General features: G+C 40.3%; 1 protein-coding gene across 3 annotated transcripts in view; it reads left to right on the top strand.

Annotated features, from left to right (window-relative positions):
* Positions 1 to 25,008, top strand: part of FRMD3 (FERM domain containing 3) — a 347,514-nt gene that overhangs the window by 315,241 nt on the left and 7,265 nt on the right. The window contains exon 1 of one of the 3 annotated variants that reach the window (XM_012556960.1): positions 10,609 to 10,911. The exons of the other annotated variants lie outside the window; for them this stretch is intronic. Coding sequence (XP_012412414.1) covers positions 10,785 to 10,911 — 127 coding nt within the window. The 5' untranslated portion in view covers positions 10,609 to 10,784. Of the gene's footprint in view, positions 1 to 10,608; positions 10,912 to 25,008 lie in introns of those variants that run through there. 3 annotated transcript variants of the gene reach the window in all.

The raw sequence follows: 25,008 nt of genomic DNA, 5'->3' as shown, positions 1-25,008 counted from the left end.
CTCATCTGTAAAATTTAGGCAAAATAATCCTAGTGAATGGGTTGTCATGACTATTAGTTGACACATAGCAGTAGTAGGTAAAATTTATTTTTAATATGAAAAAAAGCACTCTCAGAAATAAGATAAGCATTGCCGAAATAAGGCATCTGAAGTGCTTAGAACAACATCTGCACATATAAGAGACTCGGTACACATAATTGATTATTACTGTGAAGCTAAAATAATGAAGATTCTGATTTTGGTGTCAGAATAGCCACTGGAACAGAAGGAAAGCTCCCAAACGACTCCAGTACTACATAAAGTGTTTGATATATGATAAAGCTACTTAAGTATAATTGGATCCTCTGTCTCCTCTTTCAGATCTTTGGTGAAATAGCACCTTCTGAGGGTCTTTCCCCAACAGAAACCCCCATCTAAAGCTTCATCCTCTAAAACCACCCTTGCCAAGTTGTCAGTTATCTTATACCCTTTTATTCCTTCATAAGGCTTACAGCATTGTCTTGTGTATATATACTCATTTCACCCACCACCCATCTGTCAGTTTGTTGTGCTGTGGTGGCTTGTTTGTGGCTGTGATGCTGGAAGGTATGCCACTAGTATTTCAGATATCAGCAGGGTCACCCATGGTGAACAGGTTTCAGCAGAGCTTCCAGACTAAGATGGACTAGGAAAAAAAAAAGCCTGGAGATCTGCTTTGGAAAATCAACTAATGAAAACCTTATGAACCACAACAGAATATTATCGAGTATCATGCTGGCAGATAAACCCGCTAGATTGGAAGGCACAAAATACACAGTGGCTGCAACAAGGCACTTGAGCACTACAACGATGGCACGGGTGAAGATGGCACAGGAGCGAGCAACATTTCATTGTTGTACATGAGGTTGCCATGAGTTGGAGCTGACTCCATGGCAGCAAACAACAACAATTCATTTCACATCTGTATCACCCTCCAGGATAGAATCACCTGCAAGGCTGAGAGCTTATCAGTCTTGCACTCAGTTGTGTCCTGAACTTCTGGGCTAGTGCTCAGCACACTGAAGGTTCTCAGGGAATATTTGTTGGATGAATGACTGGCAAGTAACTGGCCATCAATTTGTAAATTGGCTCTCCTGGACTCAAGCTTGTCTGTCCTCATGGAACATCATTCTAAGGCAGCTCTTTGTGGATACTACGTCAGAGCAGGAGGGAGATGAAAAGTATGGGGAAACAGGTTTATTCACATCTTGTTAAAAGGCATTCAGAAAGTCAGGTCCTAAAGGATAGACTCAATTTTGAAACTTTTAGTTAAGGACATGGCACTTGATGATAGATAGATAGATAGGTAGGTAGATAGATAAGATAGATTAGATAGATTAGATAGATCAGATAGATTAGATAGATTGATAGCTGCCATGGAGTGGACTCTGACTCATGGCAACCTTACATACAGAATGAAACGTTATTTGTGCCTGTGTAATGCTCAGAATTTCTGGCATATTCAAGTCCATCATTACAACTATTATGCCAACCATCTCACCAAGGGCCTCTATTGCCCTCACTGGCCTCCTACTTCACCAAACATGATGCCTTTCTCCAACAATTGATCGATCCTTCCTGACGATGTGTCCAAAGCAAGCAAGTTGGATGGACAATGTTCTCTTGTAATCCGTAAGATTTTCATTGGCTAATTTTCAGAAATAGCTCACCAGGCCTTTCTTCCTAGTTTTCCCTAGTCTGGAAGCTCCACTGAAACCTGTCCACCATGGGTGACCATGCTGGAATTTGAAATACTGGTAGCATAGATTCCAGCATCACAGCAATACACAAGCCACCACAGTACAGCAAAGTGACAGTTGGTGACGCTTGAAGATAGTGATATATATATAGGTATTTTAGGCTTCTTGTTGTTAGGTGCTGTCTAATCAGTTCCAACTTATAGTGACCCTATGTACAACAGAATGAAACAATGCCTGGTCCTGCGCCATCCTCACAATCTTTGCTAAGTTTGAGCTCATTGTTGCAGCCACTGTGTCAGTCCATCTCGTCGAGCGTCTTCCTCTTTTTCAATGACCCCCTACTTAACCAAATGATGTCCTTCTCTAGGGAATGGTCCTTCCTGATAATATATCCAAAGTATGTAAGATGAAGTCTCACCATCCTTGCTTCTAAGGATCATTTTGGCTGTACTTTTTCCAAGATAGACAGATTTGTTCATTATTCTGGCAGTCCATGGCATATTCAATATTCTTCACCAGCACCATAATTCAAAGACATCAATTCTTCTTCTGTCTTCCTTATTCATCATCCAGCTTCAGCACGCATATGATGCAGTTGAAAATACCACAGCTTGGGTCAGGCTCATCTTAGTCCTCAGAGTGACATCTTTCCTTTTTAACATCTTAAAGGGGTCTTTTGCAGCAGATTTGCCCAGTTCAATACGTCATTTGATTTCTTGACTTCTGCTTCCATGGACGTTGATTGTGGATCCAAGTAAAATGAAATCCTTTACAACTTCAGCCTTTTCTCTGTTTATCATGATGTTGCTTATCAGTCCAGTTGTGAGGATTTTTGTTTTCTTTATGTTGAGGTGTAATCCATACTGAAGGCTGTGGTCTTTAATCTTCATCAGTAAGTGCTTCAAGTCCTATTCACTTTTAGCAAGCAAGGTTGTGTCATTTGCATATCACAGGTTGTTAATGAGTCTTCCTCCAATCCTGATGCCCCATTCTTCTTCATATTGTCCAGCTTCTCAGATTATTTGCTCAGCATATAGATTGAATAAGTATGGTGAAAGGATAGAACCCTGATGCACACCTTTCTTGACTTTAAGCCACGCAGTATCCCCTTGTTCTGCTCGAACGACTCCCTCTTGATCTATGTACAGGTTCCTCATGAGTACTATTAGGTGTTTTGGAATTCCCATTCTTGGCAATGTTATCCATAATTTGTTATGATTCACAGAGTAGAATGTCTTTGCATAGTCAATAAAACACAGGTAAACATCTTTCTGGTATTCTCTGCTTTTAGCCAAGATCCATCTGACATGAGCAATGATATCCCTCATTCCACATCCCCTTTTGAATCCAGCTTGAATTTCTGACATTTCCCTGTCGATGTACTGCTGCAGCTGTTTTTAAATTAGCTTCACCAAAATTTTACTTGTGTGTGATATTAATGATATTGTTTGATAATTTCCAGATTCTGTTGGATCACTTTTCTTTGGAATAGGCATGCATATGAATTTCTTCCAGTTAGTTGGCCAGGTAGCTGTCTTCTAAATTTCTTGGCATAGACAAGTGAGGGCTTCCAGCATTGCATCCTTTTGTTGAAACATCTCAGTTGGTATTCCATTAATTCCTGGAGCCTTGTTTTTTGCTAGTGCCTTTGGTGCAGCTAGGACTTCTTCCTTCACTACCATCAGTTCTTGGTCATATGCTACCCCCTGAAATGGTTGGATGTCGACCAATTCTTTTTGGTACAGTGACTCTGTGTATTCCTTCCATCTTCATTTGATGCTTCCTGCGTCGTTCCATATTTTGCCTGTACACTCCTTCAGTATTTCAACTCAAGCCTTGAGTTCTTTCTTTAGTTCTTTCAGCTTGAGAAATGCTGAGCATGTTATTGCCTTTTGGTTTTCCAACTCTAGGTCTTTGCACGTTTCATTATAATAATTTACTTTGTCTTCTCAAGCCACCCTTTGAAACCTTTGTTCTGCTTTTTTAATTAATCATTTCTTCCATTTGCTTTGGCTACTCTACAATCAAGAGCAAGTTTCAGAGTCTCTTCTGACATTCATTTTGGTCTTTTCTTTCTTTCCTGTCATTTTAATGACCCCTTGCTTTCTTCATGTATGATGTCCTTGATGTCATCCCACAGCTTGTCTGGTCTTTGGTCATCAGTGTTCAATGCATCAAATCAATTTTGAGATGGTCTCTAAATCAGGTGCGATATACTCAAGGTCGTACTTTGGCTTTTGTGGACTTGTTTTAATTTTCTTCAGCTTCAACTTGAACTTGCATATTAGCAATTGATGGTCTATTCTGCAGTCAGCCGCTGGCTTTGTTATGAAGGATGTTATTGAACTTCTCCATCATCTCTTTCCACAGATGTAGTCAATTAGATTCCTGCATATTCCATCTGGTGTGGTCCACATGTACCATTGCTGTTTATGTTGTTGAAAATAGATTTTTTCCAATTAACAGGTCATTAGCCTTGCAAAATTCTGTCATGCGATCTCTGGCATCATTACTATCACCAAGGACATATTTTCCAACTACTTATCCTTCTTCTTTGTTTCCAACGTTCACATTCTAATCACGAGTAATTATCAATGCATTTGATTAATTTTAGACTGCAGATGTTGGTAAAAATCTTGAATTTCTTCATCTTTTGCATTAGTGGTTGGTGTGTAAATTTGAATAGTAGTCATAATAACTGATCTTCCTTGTAGGTGTGTGGATATTATCCTATCACTGACTGTGTTGTACTTCAGGATACATCTTGAAATGTTCTTTTTGACAGTGAATGTGACACTGTTCCTCTTCAATTCGTCATTTCTGGCATAATAGACCATATGATTGTCCAATTCAGAATGGCCAGTACTAGTCCATTTCACCTTCTAATGCCTAGGATATTGGTCTTTATGGATTCCATTTCATTTTTGACAACTTCCAATTTTCCTAGATTCAGACTTCATACATTCCACCTTCCGATTATTAATGGGTGTTTGCAGCTATTTCTTCTCATTTTGAGTCATGCCACATCAACAAATGAAGGTCCTGAAAGCTTGACGCCATCCACGTCATTAAGGTTGACTTTACTTTGAGGAGGCAGCTCTTCCCAAGTCACATTGTGAGTGCCTCCCAACCTGAGGGGCTCATCTTCTGGCACTATATCATATGATATTCTGCTGCTATACGTAAGGTTTTCACTGGCCAAGTTTTTCAGAAGTAAATCGCTGGGTCCTTCTTCCTAGTCTGTCTTACTCTGGTAGCTCCACTGAAACCTTTTTGAAAATACCAGGGTTGTAGCGTTTTGAAATACCAGAGGTATAGCTGCCAGCATCACAGCAACACACAAGCCACCACAGTACAACAAACTGACAGACGAGTGATGGTATTTTTTTCTTTATTTAGACTACAAAGTTAAAATTTCATACAGAATTCGAGTATTGGCTTGTTCCAGTCTCTTCAAATTGTAAATATTTTAAATACATTTGCACTCCTTTTGAACCTGAAGCTCCCACAGGTCTGCTAGAAAATATTGTCAATGTCAACAGAAGTTTCCTCAAGGCTCTCAGATTATGAGATGTTGGGATCTTCTTCACACATTTTTGGTATTTCTCAAGGTTCCTACACTCTGCAGATATTGCTTTTTTAGTAAAAAATATTAAAATTTATTTTCAAGGATACTGACACTGAATGGCTGAAACAAAAAGTCAGAAACAGGAGACACAGAGGCAGGAAGTGAGAGCAGAACCACATCTGGTAGTGTTCTTCCCTGAGGCTCTCGGTCTCATTTTTTTCTGTTTAGAAAGAATCACCACCAGCCCTAGCAGGCAGAGGTAAGTCCTTGCCAGACTTGGCATCTCTCTCTCTGGTGTGACTAACGTACACTGCCTATTTACAACCAAAAAAGCAAATCACTTGCTGCCAAGTTGATTCTGACTCATGGCGACCCCATGTATGTCAGAGGAGAACTGTGTTTCATAGGGTTTTGAATGGTTTGTCTTTTTGGAAGTAGATTGCCAGGTCTGTCTTCTGAGGCATCTCTGGGTAGGTTTGAACTGCCAACCTTTCAGTTTGGTAGCATATTGCTTAACTGTTTGGGCAACCCAAGGACTCTGTCTATTTAAAGATGCCATAATCATTAGTGTATGAGACAGTCAGGAATACGAATGGATAAGCATTTATGTCAGAATACTCGCAGCATTAGAGTTCGTGCAGTTTATCATTCTCTTTCCCAGCAATGCTGTTTAAGAGGGCCCAGCTGCGCTGTTTGAATTATATTCTGCCTGCAGCAATAATTCTCCAGAGGATTTTTATTGGCCGTTCTCCTATCACTACCTGGTAATGCCTGGCCCTACCAAGCAGTGCTCTCAATTTACGGGCAGGAAACAGTTAATGCTTCTTCTGATAAGGGGAATAAGATAAGGAAGAATATCCAATATGCTAAAGCATCTTACGCATTTTCATGTAAGTTCATAATTTGATACTCATGACCATTTCTTTGAAATAGTTAGGATAGATATTGTTGCTTACAAATGAGGAAATTGAATTATATAGATGATAAATTACCTGCTTGTATAACCCTGTTACTTAGTGGAATTGGAAATATATTTCTCCAAGAATATATTCTTCCTATCATAAATATATTAATATATTTGGAACTATAAACATAACATTTATTTAGTCAAAAAATATCTGAGTACCATTGTATTATTATATGAATATTTGAAAAGTCTTTTGAGGTATGTGATAGTCCCAAGGCTCTTAATAATGGATATTTAAAGAACAAATTTATTACAAAGAACATTTAAAATATGTAGTAATTTTTTATTATCTTTTAAACTGGGGTTTGTAGTTGAAGAAATAATTAAATTTCAGCATTATCTGTTACTACTTTAACTAATTGCTAAATCCACTCTGCCTGTGAAAAGAGTTATCCAACAGCTCATAAGGTACATGATGTTGATGGTGATATAATAGAATGCTAGAATTTATTAAGTACCAGTTAATGTCCTTGGCTGCTAAATGAAAGTTTGGAGGTTCAAGTCCACCCAGGAGTGCCTCAGAAGACAGACCTGGTGATCTACTTCTAAAAAAATCAGCCACTGAAAATCCTGTGGAGCACAATTCCACTCTACTCTGACCCATATGGAGTCATCATGAGTCAGAGGTGACTCCACAGCAAGTTTTTTTTTTTTTTTTTTAAGTTAAGCTCCTGTTACATACTTTGGACATGTTATTAGGAGGGACCAGTCCCTGGAGAAGGACATCATGCTTGATAAAGTAGAGGGATGGCGAAAAGGAGGAAGACCCTTGATGAGATGCACTGACACAGTGGCTGCAACAATGGTCTCAAACATAGCAACAATTGTGAGGATGGCACAGGACCAGGCAGTGCTTCGTTCTGTTGTACATAGGGTCACTATGAGTCAGAACGAACTCAAAAGCACCTAACAACAACAACATATCAAACATCTAGTCATGTGGACACCAATATCATCATCATTTTACAGATGGAAAACTGCATTTCATAAAGCTGTAACTTCCCCAAAGTCACACAGCTAATAGTCAAACTTTTAACAACTAGCAGTACTGCTTCCCTACTAACTGGGGAGAAGTAACCAGCAATGACTTTAAAACAGGGCTTTGAACCAGTGCTTCCCAGGTCAGTCATGACTGAGGAAGCATCATTTCCAAAGCAAAACTGGAACAGACCTGAATTTTTAAAATTTGGGTGAACCAGAATGATCATTGAAATGGGAAAAATTACAGGTCAAAGCCCTGCTAGAAACTTAATCTCTTAGAAAACAAGGGCAACACATGTGTTGCATAGCAACCAAATCTCTTACCTGTCAGATTTTGAGCAGAGTTGGAAACGGTGGTGCCTCGTTCAAAGATGGCACCCAACCATGCCGCTTTGAATGTGTGTCACCGTCCATGGTCCTGCCAGTAATCCAGTCTTATGCATCAGGCTACTGAAAGGGAACACTATGCCTCTTCTGCTGCCATGCCAACGAACCCTCATTAACCTTTGAAATTCTTCATCTCTGTTACTGCAAAACAACGATTCATCTACAACAGTAATTTTCAGATTTATTCTTTGCATTCTAAAGATTTTCAGTAGTTCTTCAAGAACCCCCATCTTGGCGACTAATGAGGGGAAGGCCTTTGTTTTTATTGGCTGATGTCCAGTCAGCTCCTGATTCATAGTGACCCTGTGCACAATGGAGCGAAACACTGCCCAGTTTGTGCCATCCTCATGATGAGTTGCAGATCAGACCGTTGTGATCCTTAGGGTTTCATTGGCTGTTTTTCTGAAGTAGATCACCAGGCCTTTCTTCACAGTCCTTTTTAGTCTGGAAACTCCGTTGAAACCTATACAGCATCACAGCAACATACAAGCCTATAGTGACAGATGGGTGATGGTTGTACATGAGGTGCATTGGCCAGGAATTGAATCCAAGTCTCCCACAGGGAAGGCCTAGTAAGTCCATTCCAGGGCTCTACCACTGTCTCAGTATGTCTGTTTATATTTTGGGCTTCTGCTCAGAATTACATCCTGAGAGGAATTGCAAAAGGTTGACGGTATTGTGAATTTTTAGGAATCTTCTCCCTTCAAGTTTCAGGCTTGAAAATTGACTAACCCTCGTGAGAGTAGGAACTACTGTACATGGGGCTGGTAGCATTGTGGGACGGGAGCGAGAGCCCTGTGTGAGGCCTCAGGCTTGACCCACCCCCACCTCAGCTCGCGCTACACAGCTGGCTGCCACCCATCTCCCTTTCTGGGATTTACCATCTAGTCTTATTACTCTTCCTGTGTGCGTTTTTTCATAGTGAGGTTATATTGCTTATATAAACTGCTTTTTTCATTTAGCAATATATTGCAAGCATTTCCCACATCATTAAACTCCTCATAAACATAAATTTTAACGACAGTACAATATTCCATCACATATATTTAACCATTTTCCCACTAGAAATTTAGATTGATTCTTTTTTTTTTTGTATACTTCTTTTTTAATGATACTCTGAGGAACTTTTTTTGTCCAAAATTTTTGTCAACATTTTAAATTATTTCTTCAGGATAAACTTCTACAAGTGGAATTTCTGAGTCAAAGAGTACCACATATGTAAAACTCTTAATTTATTTTGCTAAACTTCTTTCCAGAAACGCTTAGTCAACTTATATGCCCACAGTAAAATACAATCATGCACCTGAAAGTAACCTTTTGTTTCATCAGTAAAAAATATATATTTTTTTATTAGAAGAGTCTTTGGCCACAGTTGCTATTTAAAGCAGAAAAACTCACGTGTGCATAATAAAATTGTTTGAGGAAAAAAATTTTTTTCTTCTGAAAATGAGGATGAGAAAAAAATACACGGACAAAGAAGTATAACTGGAACATAGTATTTGGGGGCACAGTTATTAACTGCCAGTTAAAATTTTATCACATACCATGTCGTTGTTGTTAGCTGCCTTTGTGTTGGGTCCTGCACCATCCCCATAATCGGTGGCAAATGGGACTGTTGTGATCCATACAGTTTTCACTGGCTGATTTTTAGAAGTGGATTGCCAGGCCTTTCTTCCTAGTCCGTCTTAGTCTGGAAGCTCTGCTGTGTTCCTTTCAGTATCATAGCAACACCTAAGCTTCACAGTATGTCATAAAAAAGTGAAAACAGTTCACTCCCTGAGCACTTATATGGGAGCAAGCACATTTTGTGTCCCAGATGTATAGCGGTAAGAGTTAGAATGTAACATTTGGATCCTGTATTTGGAACACATTTGGTTAGGGGCAAGAGCACTAATATCTCTCATTCTGGATGATTGTTTTTTTTTTAAATCAACCTGTATTAATTGGACGCCTGGGTTCAAATTATGGCTTTGCCACATATTAACTTTGTGACCTTGGTCAGGTCAGTTAATTTCCATAAGCCATAGTTTCCTTATCTATAAAATGAAGAATATGTTAGAGATGTTGTGAGGATGGAGATGAGTATAGGGACCTCAGTACTTTATCCAGTGCTGCACTGCCCAATACAGCAGCCATATGTGGCTATTGAGCACTTGAAATGCAGCTGGTCCAAACTGACATGTGGTATAAGTGTGCTGTAGGGTCACTCGGAGTCAGAATTGACTCGATGGCAATGAGTTTTTTTTTTTTTTTTAATTAGTGTGCAGTAGAGTCCTTGAGTGGTGCACACACTTAATGCGCTCAGCTGTTAACTGAAAGGTTGGAGGTTTGAGTCCACCCAGAAGTGCCTCAGAAGAAAGGCCTGGTAATCTACTTCCAAAAAAACAGCCATTAAAAACTCTGGAGCACATTTCTACTCTGACACACATGGGATCACCATGAGTCGGAGTCAACTTGACAACAACTGTTTTTATATATATATACACACATAAGTGTGCAACACACCAATTTCAACGATTTCATACAAAAAAAGAATGTAAAAATAATTCATTAATAATTTTATGTTGATTACAGTGGTAATATTTGTTAAATGTTAAAATGATAATAGTTGGGGCATTTTGGCTTCAATAAAATATATTATTAAATTAGTTTCTTTTTTAAATATTCTTTTTCCTTTAATAACGTGGCTTGCATTGTGTTTTCATTGGACAGTGCTGCTCTGGAAAATAATAAAGCTCCATAAATATTTTTAAAAAGAAATCAAGGTGAGTTGTTCCTCCACTGTTGTGTTTCCCAGTTGTATTATCTTCTGGGAGCATTTGATACTTAGGACACTGTAAGGCATTTGGGTTGGTTCCTCTGATCTGAATGGTTTAGACAGGCTGGGCTAGGGGAGATGCACAGTATTTCATTGTATGTTAGAGGAGTGTGTGGACATTTTAAAAATAGCATCCCCCTCCCCTCTGCTGCCTCATCTTGATCCTGTCTGAGTTATTTCTGTTGGCCACACTAGGAGCCTGACATTTGATTCATTCAGTGGGCCCTGCCTCGGTCCTTTAAAAGAGAATGGACACTTAGCAAAAGGTCAAAGCCGCAATGGGCGGTGGTAGCTGCCCTGGGCCGTGACAGGCAGAGGAAACCAAGAGACATCAGAATAAGCAGTATGGCAAAATGCTTGGTCAAGATCCAGACTCGGAGAAGCCTTCAATTGCACATGGTTAACCACTGCGGCAGTAATGTGTTCGTCCGTCTGCTGAGACATGGCTCTAGGATCACAGCTAGGAACGCCGGTATGTGCCGTGCCCCGCAGCCATTCTGCGTTTGGAGACGTGTGCGGGGTTCCAGCTTCCTGCTCACAGGCATCTCGGGGACAGGAGCCAGGCGTGAACTCAGTGCCAGAATGTCTTTGATAAGGATGGGAAAGAGGCGGAGGGAGAAATGTAGAGACAGGCAGGTCCAAGAGTGAGCCAGAGTGCGAAGGGGAAACGAGGAGCTGCAGCGGGGGCGGGGTGGGGGGCGGTGGGGGCGTCCCTCGTTAAACAAAAAAAAGGGTATAAAGCATGTCATAATGCAAATTACTTGCTCATCAGCAGCTGGGGTTTAAAAGGAGGCAGTGGTGATGCTTTCAATCCAGATTGCTAATAATGGCAGAAGATTGTGGGGAAAACAGTTTGGATGTCTGAAACATATCTCCTCCCTCCTGCACCCCCAATTGTTTAAAGGCTGAAATCTCAGAGGAGCTTGTCTGGATGAGGCAAAACTCCCCTTTATCTTCCAAGCAGAGCTTTGTTGAAATATCGGTTAAAGAATTGGGATCAAATTGACATCCCACCAATTTTCTTTTCATTTAAAATATCATATTATATGTGTTATTTTATATTTCTTTGGGCGAATAGGGAATGAAATAGGAATTTAAAAAATCAGAGCTTATATCAGGAAAGAAGTTGCTGATGTAAATGTTGTATATGTATACGTGGTTTTCACCAATTCATCAAAACAAAATGAATGCTGGGTAATGTCTGGAATTAGCCATATTGCATGCACATGTGCAGAACTGACTTTTAAGTGAATTGAGATGAAATTAATTCTATTTGTATAATGCCAGAAATGACGCATGATGTGTTCTTGTAGTAAAAAATTTTTCAAAATACAAACGCACAGAATTCTGTTTTCCTTGACTTTAATACTTCCGGTAGCCACTCTGTACATACTGACATATACCAAAAAAGCCAAACCCCTTGCCATCAAGTTGATTTCGACTCATAGTGACCCTATAGGACACAGTAGAAGTGGCTGGTGGATTCGAACTACCCACCTTTTGGTTAGCAGCTGAGCTCTTAACCACTGCGCCACTGCTCTATTGACATATAGGCTATAGGATATTTTTTCTACACGAATGGGATTGTTCTCTATATGTTATAACTTATTTTTTCACTTTCTTATTTGACTTAAAGCTCTTTCCTTTTAAAAATTGCCTTTAATACTGAATGTCATGTAGAGTAGAGCTACCATAATTTCTTATTGTTGGAAATGATTGTTGGAAATTTGTATTTCTTATTTTTTGGCTATAATGGACAGTGCTGCAATGAATGTACATACGTAGGCATTTCTATCTGATGAAGTCTTAAAAGTGTAATTGTTAGATTGAAAGGTATGCTAATTTTAAATTTTGATAGAAATAGGAAAATGATCTTCTAAAAGACAAATTAAAACTCACTAACAAGATGAGTATGAGAATACCTACCCCCCTCACAATCACTATCTCTAATGTGACCAGTTCCTTAAGTTTTTGTGAAAAGCCTGAAAGAAAAATGAAATTTCATTGTTTTAATTTGCATGTTCCCTTTTACTAGTGTGGCTGAGCATCTTTCAAATGCTAATTATCCATTGGCATTTCTTCTTCTGGGACTTACCTATTTGTTTACTTTGACATCTTTGTTGTGTTTTTTCCTTAGCTTATAGATTTGTAGGAATTCGTTTATAATTGGAATATTAATTCTTTGCCTTTTATAAATGATAAATTTTTTTTTCCTAATTTGGCCTTGGCTTTCAACTTTGTGGTAACTTTGTGACGCAGACACTTTTCATATGCACGGATTACTTCTGCATGTGCAGACTACTAATACTTGTTTCTTCTAAATTTAGTTTCTTTTTTATGTCAGTTTCCCTCACTCCAAGATTATAAAAGTGTTTCCTGTGTATTCTTACTCAGAATAATGTATTGGCTTGAAGTATATGAAATTGCTTATATTCAACTGCTTTTGACTTATAAAAATGGTAGGTTCATGTGATTCTATCTAATATTTGTTTTTGTTTTTAAGCTTTTAACTTCTTTGCAATTTTTATGTGTATATGACAGGAAACAAGGATCCACCTTTTTTTTCTAACTGGTTAGCAAGTTTTCTCAAAATTATTTATCATATTCAAATGTGAGTTATATTCAAGGGTCTCTTGCTCCATGATTTCATTATAGTAATTTTGATTCCAGGTAGATCACGTTCCCCCCCATTGCTCTTTTATTTTCTCCAAAATTTTTTGATTATTCATGTGCGCTTTCTCCAGTTGTCATTTTTCTAAATGCATTGAGATTCGTATTGGAATTGCTTTGAATTTTAGATCTGCTAGAGAAGAGCTAAATCTTCAAAATACTGAATTCTCCTATTCAGGACCATTGTTATGTTTCTTCATTTATCCAGATTTTCTTTTATGATCCTCAGTTATGTTTTAACATTGTGTTCATGAGAGTTTTGCATATTTCTTATTATGCCTATTCCTGAATATTATATAGTTATTTTAATTTGTGCATTTAGCTATTTTTAGTGGTATTTTCCATTATTATATTTTTATATTGTCTTTGCTGATATCTAGCAAACTACTTGCTGTTATATATTGACCTTGAATTTGAACACCTCGCTGAACTCATGAATTCTCCTGGCTTCTTATTTGAATTTCTTACCTTTTCTATGTAGATCATATCATCTGGAAATAGTGAGAGTTTTGTGCCTTCCTTTCCAAAATTTATGCTTCTTATTTTTGTTTGATCATAGTACATTGTCTAGAAACACCAGAAGAGTATTGAGAGTAGTGAGGATGGTGGAGTTCTTTTGTTGTGTTCTAATTTTGATGGGAATTCTTCTAATGTTTTGCTATTACATATGTTTGCCATTACACATGGTGATTTCTGTGGCTCTCCAGTAGATATTTTAAGTTTATGCCTTAAGGAGATAAAAGTCTAGTGGGGAAAAAAACACAATAAATCTACATTGTAGAGCACAGTGCAATGATTGATTGTGATGACAGAGAGATCTGTGAGATGGATGACGGCTGTATCCATTAGGATGCCATCAGCAGCAAGTAACAGAGAACCCTAACTAACACTGGTTTAATAACAAACCGAAAAAATCAAACCCCTTGCTGTCAAGTCAATTCCCACTCACAGTGACCCATAGGATAGAGTAGAACTGCCCAAGACTACACGAAGTTTAGCGTCAGGGAGGACTCCAGGGTTGAGAGTCCAGATTCAGTTCATCTCTCTACACTGATCTTCTTAGCTGGCTAGGAATACCCTCAGACCTGTGTCATCGGATAGCTGCCAAAGTTCTGGTTTCTCCCTCAACACAGCAATGTCCAGAGAAAAACAATCTGAGTCTTTCCAGGATGTCCTTAGGAGTAAGAAATCTTTCTCAGAAGCTATCCCTCCATGCCCTGCCCCCATGCTGTCTCTTCTCTTCAATTTTTATTTTCTGGGTGGTTCACATGCTCATTTCCAAACCAAACACCACCAAGAGACTGGAAATACATGGTTTCCTTAGATGAATAATTTGGGAGAGACATGGACAATAAGGAGTCAATCATGGCAACTACCAGACAAGAAGCATCTGTATCAGAATGGAAATGGGGTTAGGAGAGCCTTCCCAGAGGAGGTGATGCCACATGGGGTCTTAAAGAGTGAGTAGGAGCCCTCCAGGTGCAGAGAGGCATGCCAGGAAGAGGCCACACTTTGTGCAAAGATATGGAGGCATGGCATAGCATGACATATTTGGGCACCTCTAATTGGATGTGTGTGGGAGAAAGATGTGGCAGTCTGCTTCTGTAAAGATTTACAGCCTTGGAAACCCTATGGGGCAGCTCTACTGTGTCCTATAGGGTCACTATGAGTTGAAATCAACTCGACAGCAGTGGGTTTGGTTTGGAATTAGATGTGTAAGGAGGCCTGGTGGTGCAGTGGTTAAGCATTCATCTGCTAACCAAAAGGTCAGTGGTTTGAACCCACCAGCCACTCTGTAGGAGAAAAAAGTGGCAGTCTGCTTCTGTAAAGATTTATAGCCTTGGAAACCCTATGGGGCAGTTCTACTCTGTCCTATAGGGTCACTATAAGTAGGATTCAATTTGATGGCAACAGGTTTGGTTTTTTTGAATTAGATATGTATGGTAGAAACGTGTGGGGTAGAGGAGTGCTTTTTGTGCTAAGCTAAAGAGTTGAGTAACCCACTGCTTTTGAGTGGATTCTGACTCATAGCAACCTATAAGGAGCCCTGGTGGCACAGTGGTTAAGCACACTCAGCTGCTAACTGAAAGATGGGCAGTTCGAACCTACCAGCCGCTCCTTGGGAGAAAGATGTGGCAGTCTGCTTCCGTAAGGATTACAGCCTTGGAAACCCTATGGGGCGATTCTTCCCCATCCTATAGGGTCACTATGAGTTGGAATCAACTCTAAGGCAATAGGTTTTTTGTTTGCTTGTTTGTTTTTTAGGAGTTTAGTCATTATTCTGAAAGGCACAAGAAACCATTGGATAGTTTAATAAGGGGGTTGATATGACTAATTTGGCACTTTAGAAAGATTACTCTGGCAGTAATTCAGAAGGAGCCAGACAGAAGTCAGGGAAACCAGTTAGACCATTGCTGTCATCCAGTTGAGAAGTGGTAAGAATGGAGTAACAAAGAGGCAAGGACAGCTTTGAAAGTGAATAAGGTGTCAGAATTTGTAGGCGTTGATGATAGATTAGATATGGGCTGTGAGTGAGAAGAAGTCTAGGCTGGCCATGTAGTAAATGGTGGAAAAGGGCAAGGCTTGGGTGGGAGAGGATGTGTCTGGTTTTGGACATACTGAGTTTGGTGTGCTCTACACAGTTAATTGCGTGGTGAATCTGGAGCTCATTAGAGGGTTTTGAGTTGATCCGGGACTGACTGGGGATTAGGGCTTCGGTAACGTGTTTCCCAAACTAAGTTGTGGTCTAAGTTCTATAATCAAATACATTAGGAAAATACTAGGTTAAATAAAGCAAAACTGGTTTCTTCTCTTTAGGACTTGTCACACATTTTAATATGCTAAGAATAATATTATTGAATGCTTACCATATGTCAGGAACTTTACATATGTTAACTCATGTATTCCAAAAACCAAATCTGTTTCGGTCGAGTTGGTTCTAACTCATAGTGACCCTGTGGGACAGAGTAGAACTGCCCCATAGGGTTTCTAAAGGAGTGGCTGGTGGATTTTAACTGCTGACTTTTTGGTTAGCAGCTGAACTCTTAACCACTGCACCACCAGGGCTCGTATATTACTATCCCCAAAATGTCATCATGAGGTATATACTAAAATGTTCCCATTTTACACCTGAGGAAAGTGGAACAGAGTGATTGAGTCACTTGTCAAAGGTCACATGACAATTAGAAAAGGTTAGGATTCGAACCTGGGGAGATGACTTCAGAGCTTACACTCTTAACCTTGATGGTAATGTTCAAAAAGGATATAGAGTGTGCAGAGTTTCCCAAACTTCTCTAATCATACCAAAAACCAAACCAAAACTATTGCCGGCGAGTCGATTCCAACTCATAGCGACCCTGGAGGACAGAGTAGAACTGCCCCATAGGGTTTCCAAGGAGCGGCGGGTGGATTTGAACTGCCAACCTTTTGGTTAGCAGCCAAACTCTTAACCACTGTGCCATCAGGGCTCCTCTCTAACCATAAAACACTCTTTTCAAGGAATAACTGGTAACACCTTAAAGGGCACTAGTGACCTACAGAACTGGGTTGAGCAATAGTACAGTAGCTTATTGGAGTCATGCACATGGTTGAGACTCTAAGGAAGAGGGTACAGAGTGAGAAGAGCAGAGAGTCGACGCCACTACAAATAGAGGTGAGAAGACTGTGGAGAATGGGGAGGTAGCGTGGAATCATGGGATGAAAACCAAGAGAGTGTGGAGTCACAGAGGCCAAGTGGGCTGTGAGAGAAGACAGAAAAATACCCATTGGCTTTAGCAATATGGTGGTCATTGGAGACTTCGGTGAGAGCAATTTCACTGGGCTGGTAGGGGGTGCTGGTGGCTGAAATGTAAGGGTAGGGAGTGCATGAATCCTCATGAGTTCTAGATACTGAAGTCATCCAAGATAATGGTATAACTAAGAGTGTCAAAATGGTCATTGAGAATAGAGGCATGACCAGGAGATTGGTAGATGATGGTCACAAGGAGGAGAATTAGTCTGCAAGGTTGATACCTCCCAGGATAGGGAGAGGGAATCAGTAAAATGCCAACCCATGCTGGGAAAGATGACATGGGAGACATTGTCCTAGGTATTGATTGGGGTGCATGGATGGAAAGAGCATTAGGCTTTGCTGTGTGTGTGTCTCTGCAGGCCTGTGTCTAAGTTTCCATTTGTGCATACTTTCCTGAGTCACTGGGATGACTCTTCATAGGTTTTAAATAGAATGAATGGGCAGATTCCCAAGATGTCCAGAGGCATCAGGTACCTTTCTAGTATGAGATGTTTTGCAGTGTTCATGCCTGAAAGTGAAAACCCTTATCTGGAAAAGTAAATGCCATTCTCAGGATCTTTTCTTTAAACCCACAGGACATGAGTTTTACTTGAAGGAGTAAACTTCATTTCCAGCAAAGGGGAGGTAAAGGAGTCACATGCAGGTGAATGCCATACTGTCTTACTAAATTTTAGAGAGCTGCATGCTACTTAATGTGGCTAGAAAACATTTTAGAGACTGAGAGCACATGCAGAACATTGTAAATTTTAAGGTTTATCTTATTTCTGACATAGATGGTAAATCCCCTCAACAGCAAATGTGTTTTGTTTTGTTTTTGTTTTTTCCTGCCTTTGATCTTGGGCTATGATAGAATCACAGGAGAGCTAACATATAATTAGGCTGACCATAACACTTACTATGCAAATCTTTTCAGAGTGAAAGGGGCCCTTTAATAATTCTGCCAAGACGACAGGCATACAGTGGGACTGTCCTGAGCAAATGGGGATAAATGGTCACCCTACATATAATGACATTGTGCCTTCCACAAATGACATTGGACCAGTAATGGGGAAGGTTCCTCCTCCTTAGTGATGAAGTGAAGGTTTTCCTGGGCCTCTCAGATCTCTTCTCTCAGGCAACATGGTGGTTTGGAATGAGCACAGGCTTTGGAGTCAGATAGGCTTGGGGACAAACCCCTGCCCTGTTGCTTCCTGGCTCATGACCTTATGCAAGTTACTTGATCTCTCTAGCCTCAGTTTTCTCATCTCCTCTTATGGATATCAGATGAAATCATGGGTTATAAAGTGTTCCTCCCCGTAAAAATTAATCAAAATCTTGGTATCCTTATCTTCTTCTCCTTTCTCATCATGTTTCAGAATAAAGGAGAAACAAGCTCTGTTGTTTATGTGCAGGTGATCGGTGCTTTCTGTGAAAAGATTTTTTAAGTGGGACAGTTTATTGACAGGCACCATTTAAGATGGAACCACAGAACTGGAAGGGATCCAGTCCATTTTACACGTAAAAAGTCCAACACTCATAGGACTGAAGGGGCATATCTAAGGTCAGCTGGAAACTGAAGGCCACTGCTCTTTCCACTGCACCATATTTATAAAAAGTAGAGCGATGGATCTATTCTGATCTCCTGTCTCATTCTTCCTTCACTCTTCTCTTCCTTCCCCCTTGATTCAAGAGTACAGCACACCTCCCCTTGTCAGTATTGCTAAGCTGATCAACATAGGTAGACTGATGAGAGTTTAGCTCACCTCGGCAAGGGAAGTTTCCAGCCAATAAGCAATGAATACGTGGCCTCAGTAGTGACCTGACAATTTTGTGTGCTTGAGCAATGGTTGTGTACCCTTTCAGGTCCAGTATTCCCCACTCCCCCGCCACACTTCAATAACAAAGATCCTATGTTCTCACTACCATCCTGAGGTGAAACTCATAGGAAGTACAGTCTGTTGTTGTTTGGTGCTGTTGAGTTGGTTCTGATTCATAGCGAGCCTAGGTACAACAGAATGAAACATTGTCTGGTCTTGCGCCATCCTCACAATCGTTGTTATGCTTGAGCCCATTGTTGCAGCTACTGTGTCAATCCATCTCCTTGAGAATATTCCTCTTTTTCATTAACCTTCTACTTTACTAAGCATGATGTCCTTCTCCAGGACTGGTCCCTCCTGACAACATGTCCAGAGTATGTGAGACGTAGTCTCACCATCCTTGCTTCTAAGGAGCATTCTGGCTGTACTTCTTCCAAGACAGATTTGTTTGTTCTTTTGGCAGTCCATGGTATATTCAGTATCCTTTGCCAACACCACAATTCAAAGGTGTCAATTCTTCGGTCTTCCTTATTCATCTTCCAGCTTTCGCATGCATATAAGGCAATTGAAAACACTATGGCTTGGGTCAGGTGCACTTTAGGCTTCAAGGTGACATCTTTACTCAAAGCAAAGTCAAATAATGCTCTAACTGTAATACAAGGAGAAATAGGGAGAAAGCAATTTATAATGAAATAATAAAGTCTCTCAAAAGGCTTTGCTCAAGCGTGACTCACCTGAAGACAGAATGAAAGAGTGAGATGCTTGTGCCTGTGTGAGTGCAGTGGGGCCAAACAGGTGTGACGGGCATCGCCCAGGAGAGGCAGGGTGATAATGTGTGCTATATGTAGGCAACCTGGATACCTTAGGTGTTCCTCATGGCACTGATGTGGTATTCTGAACTGGTAAACAACTCTTGGCAAAGATCTTCCTTCTATTTACCCCGTGGTTGCCTGCCTGAAAAATTCAAACTATGTTAAAAATCACACCCAAAATACTTCCGGTTTAAATGTAAACCAGAGGTAAGTTTTCGATTCAGATCATTATAAATAGGTTTTCCATCCACATGGATATCTGATAGGACCTTTGATGGTTGTGTGGGATGCAAAATAATTTTTCATTTTGTGTGACCATCCTGTACATTTCAAGGTATCTAGCGTCCCTGGCCCCCACCCACTAAATGACACTAGCACCTCCAATCATTGTGACCTCCAAAAAATCCTCGATGACAAGAGTTTATTGATGGCTGCCTGGGCTGGGGGGAGGGGAAGTGGGGGATTATTGCTTGAGGGTGCTCAGTTTCTGTTTGAGGTAATGGGAGACTTTTGAGATTGATATTGGTGGTGGTTGCACAAATGATGAATATAATTAATGTCACTGAATTGTACATTTAAAAATGGTTAAAATGGTACTTTTTGTTATGTATATATTTTACCATAATAAAAAAGAGCCTCTGTGATTTTCTGAAATACCCCTTCCCCACCAGATGGTGGTACTACTTGCTTTGTACACTCCTCTGGGGTCTAGAAGGTGTTCTGTAGTTGGTTGTTAGCACAGGGTGACTCAGGGCCCCTTGGAGGGAGCCAGAATGCTGGTTCCAATGATGCCATTTGCCTAAGCCTCCCAGCATGGAGAAAGGCCTGATGCTTGCAGGGAGAGGAGCAGGGGCCTGGCTGGGGGACCAGGGAACAAGGCTGAAGGAGAATCTCTTGTAAAAATGAGCCAGTTTTGTTTCCACCAAATGACAGCAATGACAATGGCTGTCTTAGGCTGGGTTCTTTAGAGGGACAAAACCAGTGAAGTGTGTATGTAAATATATATAGAGAGATTTATTTCAAGGAAGTGCTCATGCAATTGTGGTGGCTGGCAAGTCCCAAATCCATGGGTCAGGCAGCAGGCTGGAAGCTTCTCCTGAGTCACGTGGTTGCAGGGACTGACAAACTCAAAATCTGCAGGTCAGGTGGCAGGCTGAAGGCTTCTCATGTCTCAAGAACCAGAGGTCAGTGGATGACGAGACAAATGCAGGATTGAGAGAGAGCGAGCTTTGCCGAAACATTTGTTTTTATATTGTGATTGGAGGCTGCACCCCCAAGGAAACTCTTCTTCCAACTGATTGGTTGCCTGTGTGCAACCAATCAGATTACAGATTGGGAGATGATACACAGTGTCTGCCAAACCACTGAGAATTATAGCCTAGCCAAGTTGACACATAACATTAACCATCACAATGGCAGATTCCAAAGAGGAAAAATATTCCCAAGTAGGTTTAAAGTTACCCCAAAGAACCCAAGCTTCAAAGTCTTTGGTAAGCAGGCAGTATAGATAAATGCGAAACACAGAGGAGCTTTTGCATTATGAGATCACCATGTTCTTCCAAAAGTGCTTTCTCATAATCTTCTTTTCTGTACAGTTTAGATCCTTTCCAAAATCTTGTGAGATAATCGCACCAGTTGCTATCGAGTAGGCTCTGACTCATGGCCACCCCATGTGTGTCAGAGTAGAACTGTGCTCCATAGGGTTTTCAATGGCTGATTTTTCAGAATTGGATTGCCAGGGCTTTCTTCTGAGGCACCTGAGTGGACTTGAACCTGAGATAGTTAGGGGGTTATTATTATTGTCATTTTCAGATGTTCTGGTGGCACCAATATTGCATTGCTTTATTCATAAAGATCATTGCACACAGGCAAACTAGACAAGGGCCATTAGTCAGTCCCCTTAGCGGTTTTGTATGTACACAAGCCGCTGGAAACCTCAGCTGTGGTATTTGGGTTCTGCCCCAAATGTACTCAGAGATCATAGAGAGGCTGGTTTCTGAATATACATGTGGGCAATGCTTATTCTGTTTTTACCTGCCACAAATTTTGCTGTGTACTAAAAATGGTCTCTATAGTCTGTCATCAGCAGTGAGAGGAAAAACTTCTAGTAGTGGCATCTGTCAGCAGTCTGCTGAGTGGGCTGTGTTGCGGGGCATGGTAGGTCTTTTTAGGGTGTGGTAGCATTGGGATCAATGTGAGTGGTGCTGACGAGAATGGGCAGTGGCCTGGCTCTCCAAGGCCTGCCCATCATCCGTGGCCGGTGGTTCCTATCAGCACCTTTGATCCTTGCTGCTTCACTCCATAAAGTATTCCTTCAAGTTAAACAATAATGGTATAAAAACATAATTATATTAATATATTAAAATGGGGAGGTATTGTTTAAGGGGTATTGAGTTTCCATTAAGGGTGATGAAAAATTTGGAAACAGATAGTGGTGATGGTTGCACAACATGGTGAACGTAATTAATGTCACTGAATTGTACATGTAAAAATGGTTGAAATGGCAAATGTTTTGTAATATATATTTTACCACAATAAAAAATTTCAGAAAAGAAAATACAGATAATATTCATATTTTTAAAATGTAATTATAATGTTGTCGAAACACTGCCCAGTCCTGTGCCATCCTCACAATCATTGTTATGCTTGAGCCCATTGTTGCAGCCACTATGTCAGTCCATCTCGTTTAGGGTCTTCCTCGTTTTTGATGACCTTCTACTTTACCAAGCACAATGTCCTTCTCCAGGGACTGATCCTCCTGAATAACATGTCCAAAGTATGTGAAACATACTCTCACCATCCTTGCTTCTAAGGAACATTCTGTTTGTACTTCTTCCAAGATAGATTTGTTTGTTCTTTTGGCAGTCCACAGTATATTCAATATTCTTCACCAACACCACAATTCAAAGGCATCAGTTCTTTGGTCTTCTTTATTCATTGTCCAGCTTTCACATGCATATGAGGCAATTGAAAACATTATGACTTGGGTCAGGTGCACCTTAGTCTTTAAGGTGACCTCTTTGCTTTTTAACACTTTAAAGAGGTCTTTTGCAGAAGATTTGCCCAATGCAGTGCATCCTTTGATTTCTTGACTGCTGCTTCTGTGGATGTTGACTGTGGATCCAAGTAAAATGAAGTCCTTGACAACTTCATTCTTTTCTCCATTTATCATGATGTTGCTTATTGGTCCAGCTGTGAGGATTTGTTTTTTTTATGTTGAGGTGTAATCCATACTGAAGGCTGTGTCTCTTGCTCTTCATCAGTAAGTGCTTCAAGTCGTCTTCGCTTTCAGCAAGCAGGGTTGTGTCATCTGCATATCACAGGTTGTTAATGAGTCTTCTTCCAAACCTGATGCCCCGTTCTTCTTCATATAGTTCAGCTTCTCAGATTATTTGCTCAGCATACAGATTGAATAAGTATGGTGAAAGGATGCAATCCTGACACACACCTTTCCTGACTTTAAGCCATGCAGTATCCCTTTGTTCTGTTGAAGTGATTGCCTCTTAATCTATGTACAGGTTCTTCAAGTGTTCTGGAATTCCTGTTCTTCGCACTGCTATCCATAATTTGTTATGATCCACACAGCCGAATGCTTTTGCATAGCATAATCAATAAAACACAGGTAAACATCTTCCTGGTAGTCTCTGCTTTCCGCCAGGATCCATCTGACATCAGCAATGATATCCCTGGTTCCACGTCCTCTTCTGAATCCGTCTTGAATTTCTGGCAGTTCCCTGTCGACATACTGCTGTAGCCGCTTTTGAATGATCTTCAGCAAAATTTTTCTTGCCTGTGATGTTAATCATATTGTTTAATAATTTCCACATTCTGTTGGATCACTTTTCTTTGGAACAGGCACACATATGAATCTCTTCCAGTTGATTGGTCAGGTAGCTGTCTTCTAAATTTCTTGGCATAGATGAGTGAGGGCTTCCAGTTGGTTGAAACTTCTCAACTAGTATTCCGTCAGTTCCTGGAGCCTTGTTTTTTGCCTTCAGTGCAGCTAGGACCTCTTCTTTCAGTACCATCCATTCCTGATCATATGCTACCTCCCAAAATGGTCAAACGTTGACCAATTCTTTTTGGTAAAGTGACTCTGTGTATTCCTTCCATCTTCTTCTGTTGCTTCCTGCGTTGTTTAATATTTTCCCTGTAGAATCCTTCAATATTGCAACTCAAGGCTTGAATTTTTTCTTCACTTCTTTCAGCTTGAGAAATGCGGAGCATGTTCTCCCCTTTTGGTTTTCTAATTTCAAGTCTTTGCACATGTCATTATAATACTTTACTTTGTCTTCTTGAGCCGGCCTTTGAAATCTTCTGTTCAGCTCTTTTACTTCATCATTTCTTCCTTTTGCTTTAGCTATTCTACGTTCAAGAGCAAGTTTCAGAGTCTCTTCTGGCATCCATTTTGGTCTTTCCTTTCTTTTAAATGACCTCTTGCTTTCTTCGTGTATGATGTCCTTGATGTCATTCCACAACTCGTCTAGTCTTTGATCATTAGTGTTCGACGCATCAAATCTATTCTTGTGATGGCTTCTAAATTCAGGTGGGATATGCTCAAGGTGGTACTTTGAGTCTTGTGGACTTGTTCTAATTTCCTTCAACTTCAACTTGTACTTACATAGGAGCAATTGATGGTCTGTTCCGCAGTCGGCCCCTGGCCTTGTTCTGACTGATGTTATTGAGCTTTTCCGTCGTCTCTTTCCACAGATTAGTTGATTTGATTCCTACATATTACATCTGGCGAGGTCCATATGTATAGTTGCCGTTTATGTTGTTGAAAAAGGTATTTGCAGTGAATAAGTCGTGGATCTTGCAAAATTCTACCATTCGATCTCCGGCATTGTCACCAAGGCCATATTTTCCAACTACCGATCCTTCTTTGTTTCTAACTTTCGCATTCCAATCACCAGTAATTATCAATGTATTCCAATTGCATGTTTGATTGATTTCAGACTGCAGAAGTTGGTAAAAATCTGAATTTCTTCATCTTTGGCCTTAGTGTTTGGTGTGTAAATTTAAATAATAGTCATATTAACTGGTCTTCCTTATAGGTGTGTGGATATTATCTCATCACTGACAGCGTTGTACTTCAGGATAGATCTTGAAATGTTCTTTTTGGCAATGAATGCAGTGCCATTCCTCTTCAAGTTGTTGTTCCTGGCGTAGTAGGCCATATGATTGTCTGATTCAAAATGGCCAATACCAGTCCATTTTAGCTCACTAATGCCTAGGATATTGATGTTTATGCATTCTATTTCATTTTTGATGATTTCCAGTTTTCCTAGGTTCATACTTCATACATTCCACCTTCCTATTATTAATGGGTGTTTGCAGCTGTTTCTTCTCATTTTGAGTCGTGCCACATCAGCAAATGAAGGTCCCGAAAGCTTGAATCCATCCACGTAATTAAGGTCAACTCTACTTTGAGGAGGCAGCTCTTCCACAGTTGTCTTTTGAGTGCCTTCCAACCCGAGGGGCTCATCCTCCAGCACTATATC

This window comes from Trichechus manatus, unplaced genomic scaffold, assembly GCF_000243295.1.
Source record: "Trichechus manatus latirostris isolate Lorelei unplaced genomic scaffold, TriManLat1.0 scaffold00082, whole genome shotgun sequence".
Classification (NCBI taxonomy): Eukaryota; Metazoa; Chordata; class Mammalia; order Sirenia; family Trichechidae; genus Trichechus; species Trichechus manatus.
This window is presented reverse-complemented; position numbering and strand designations above follow the sequence as displayed.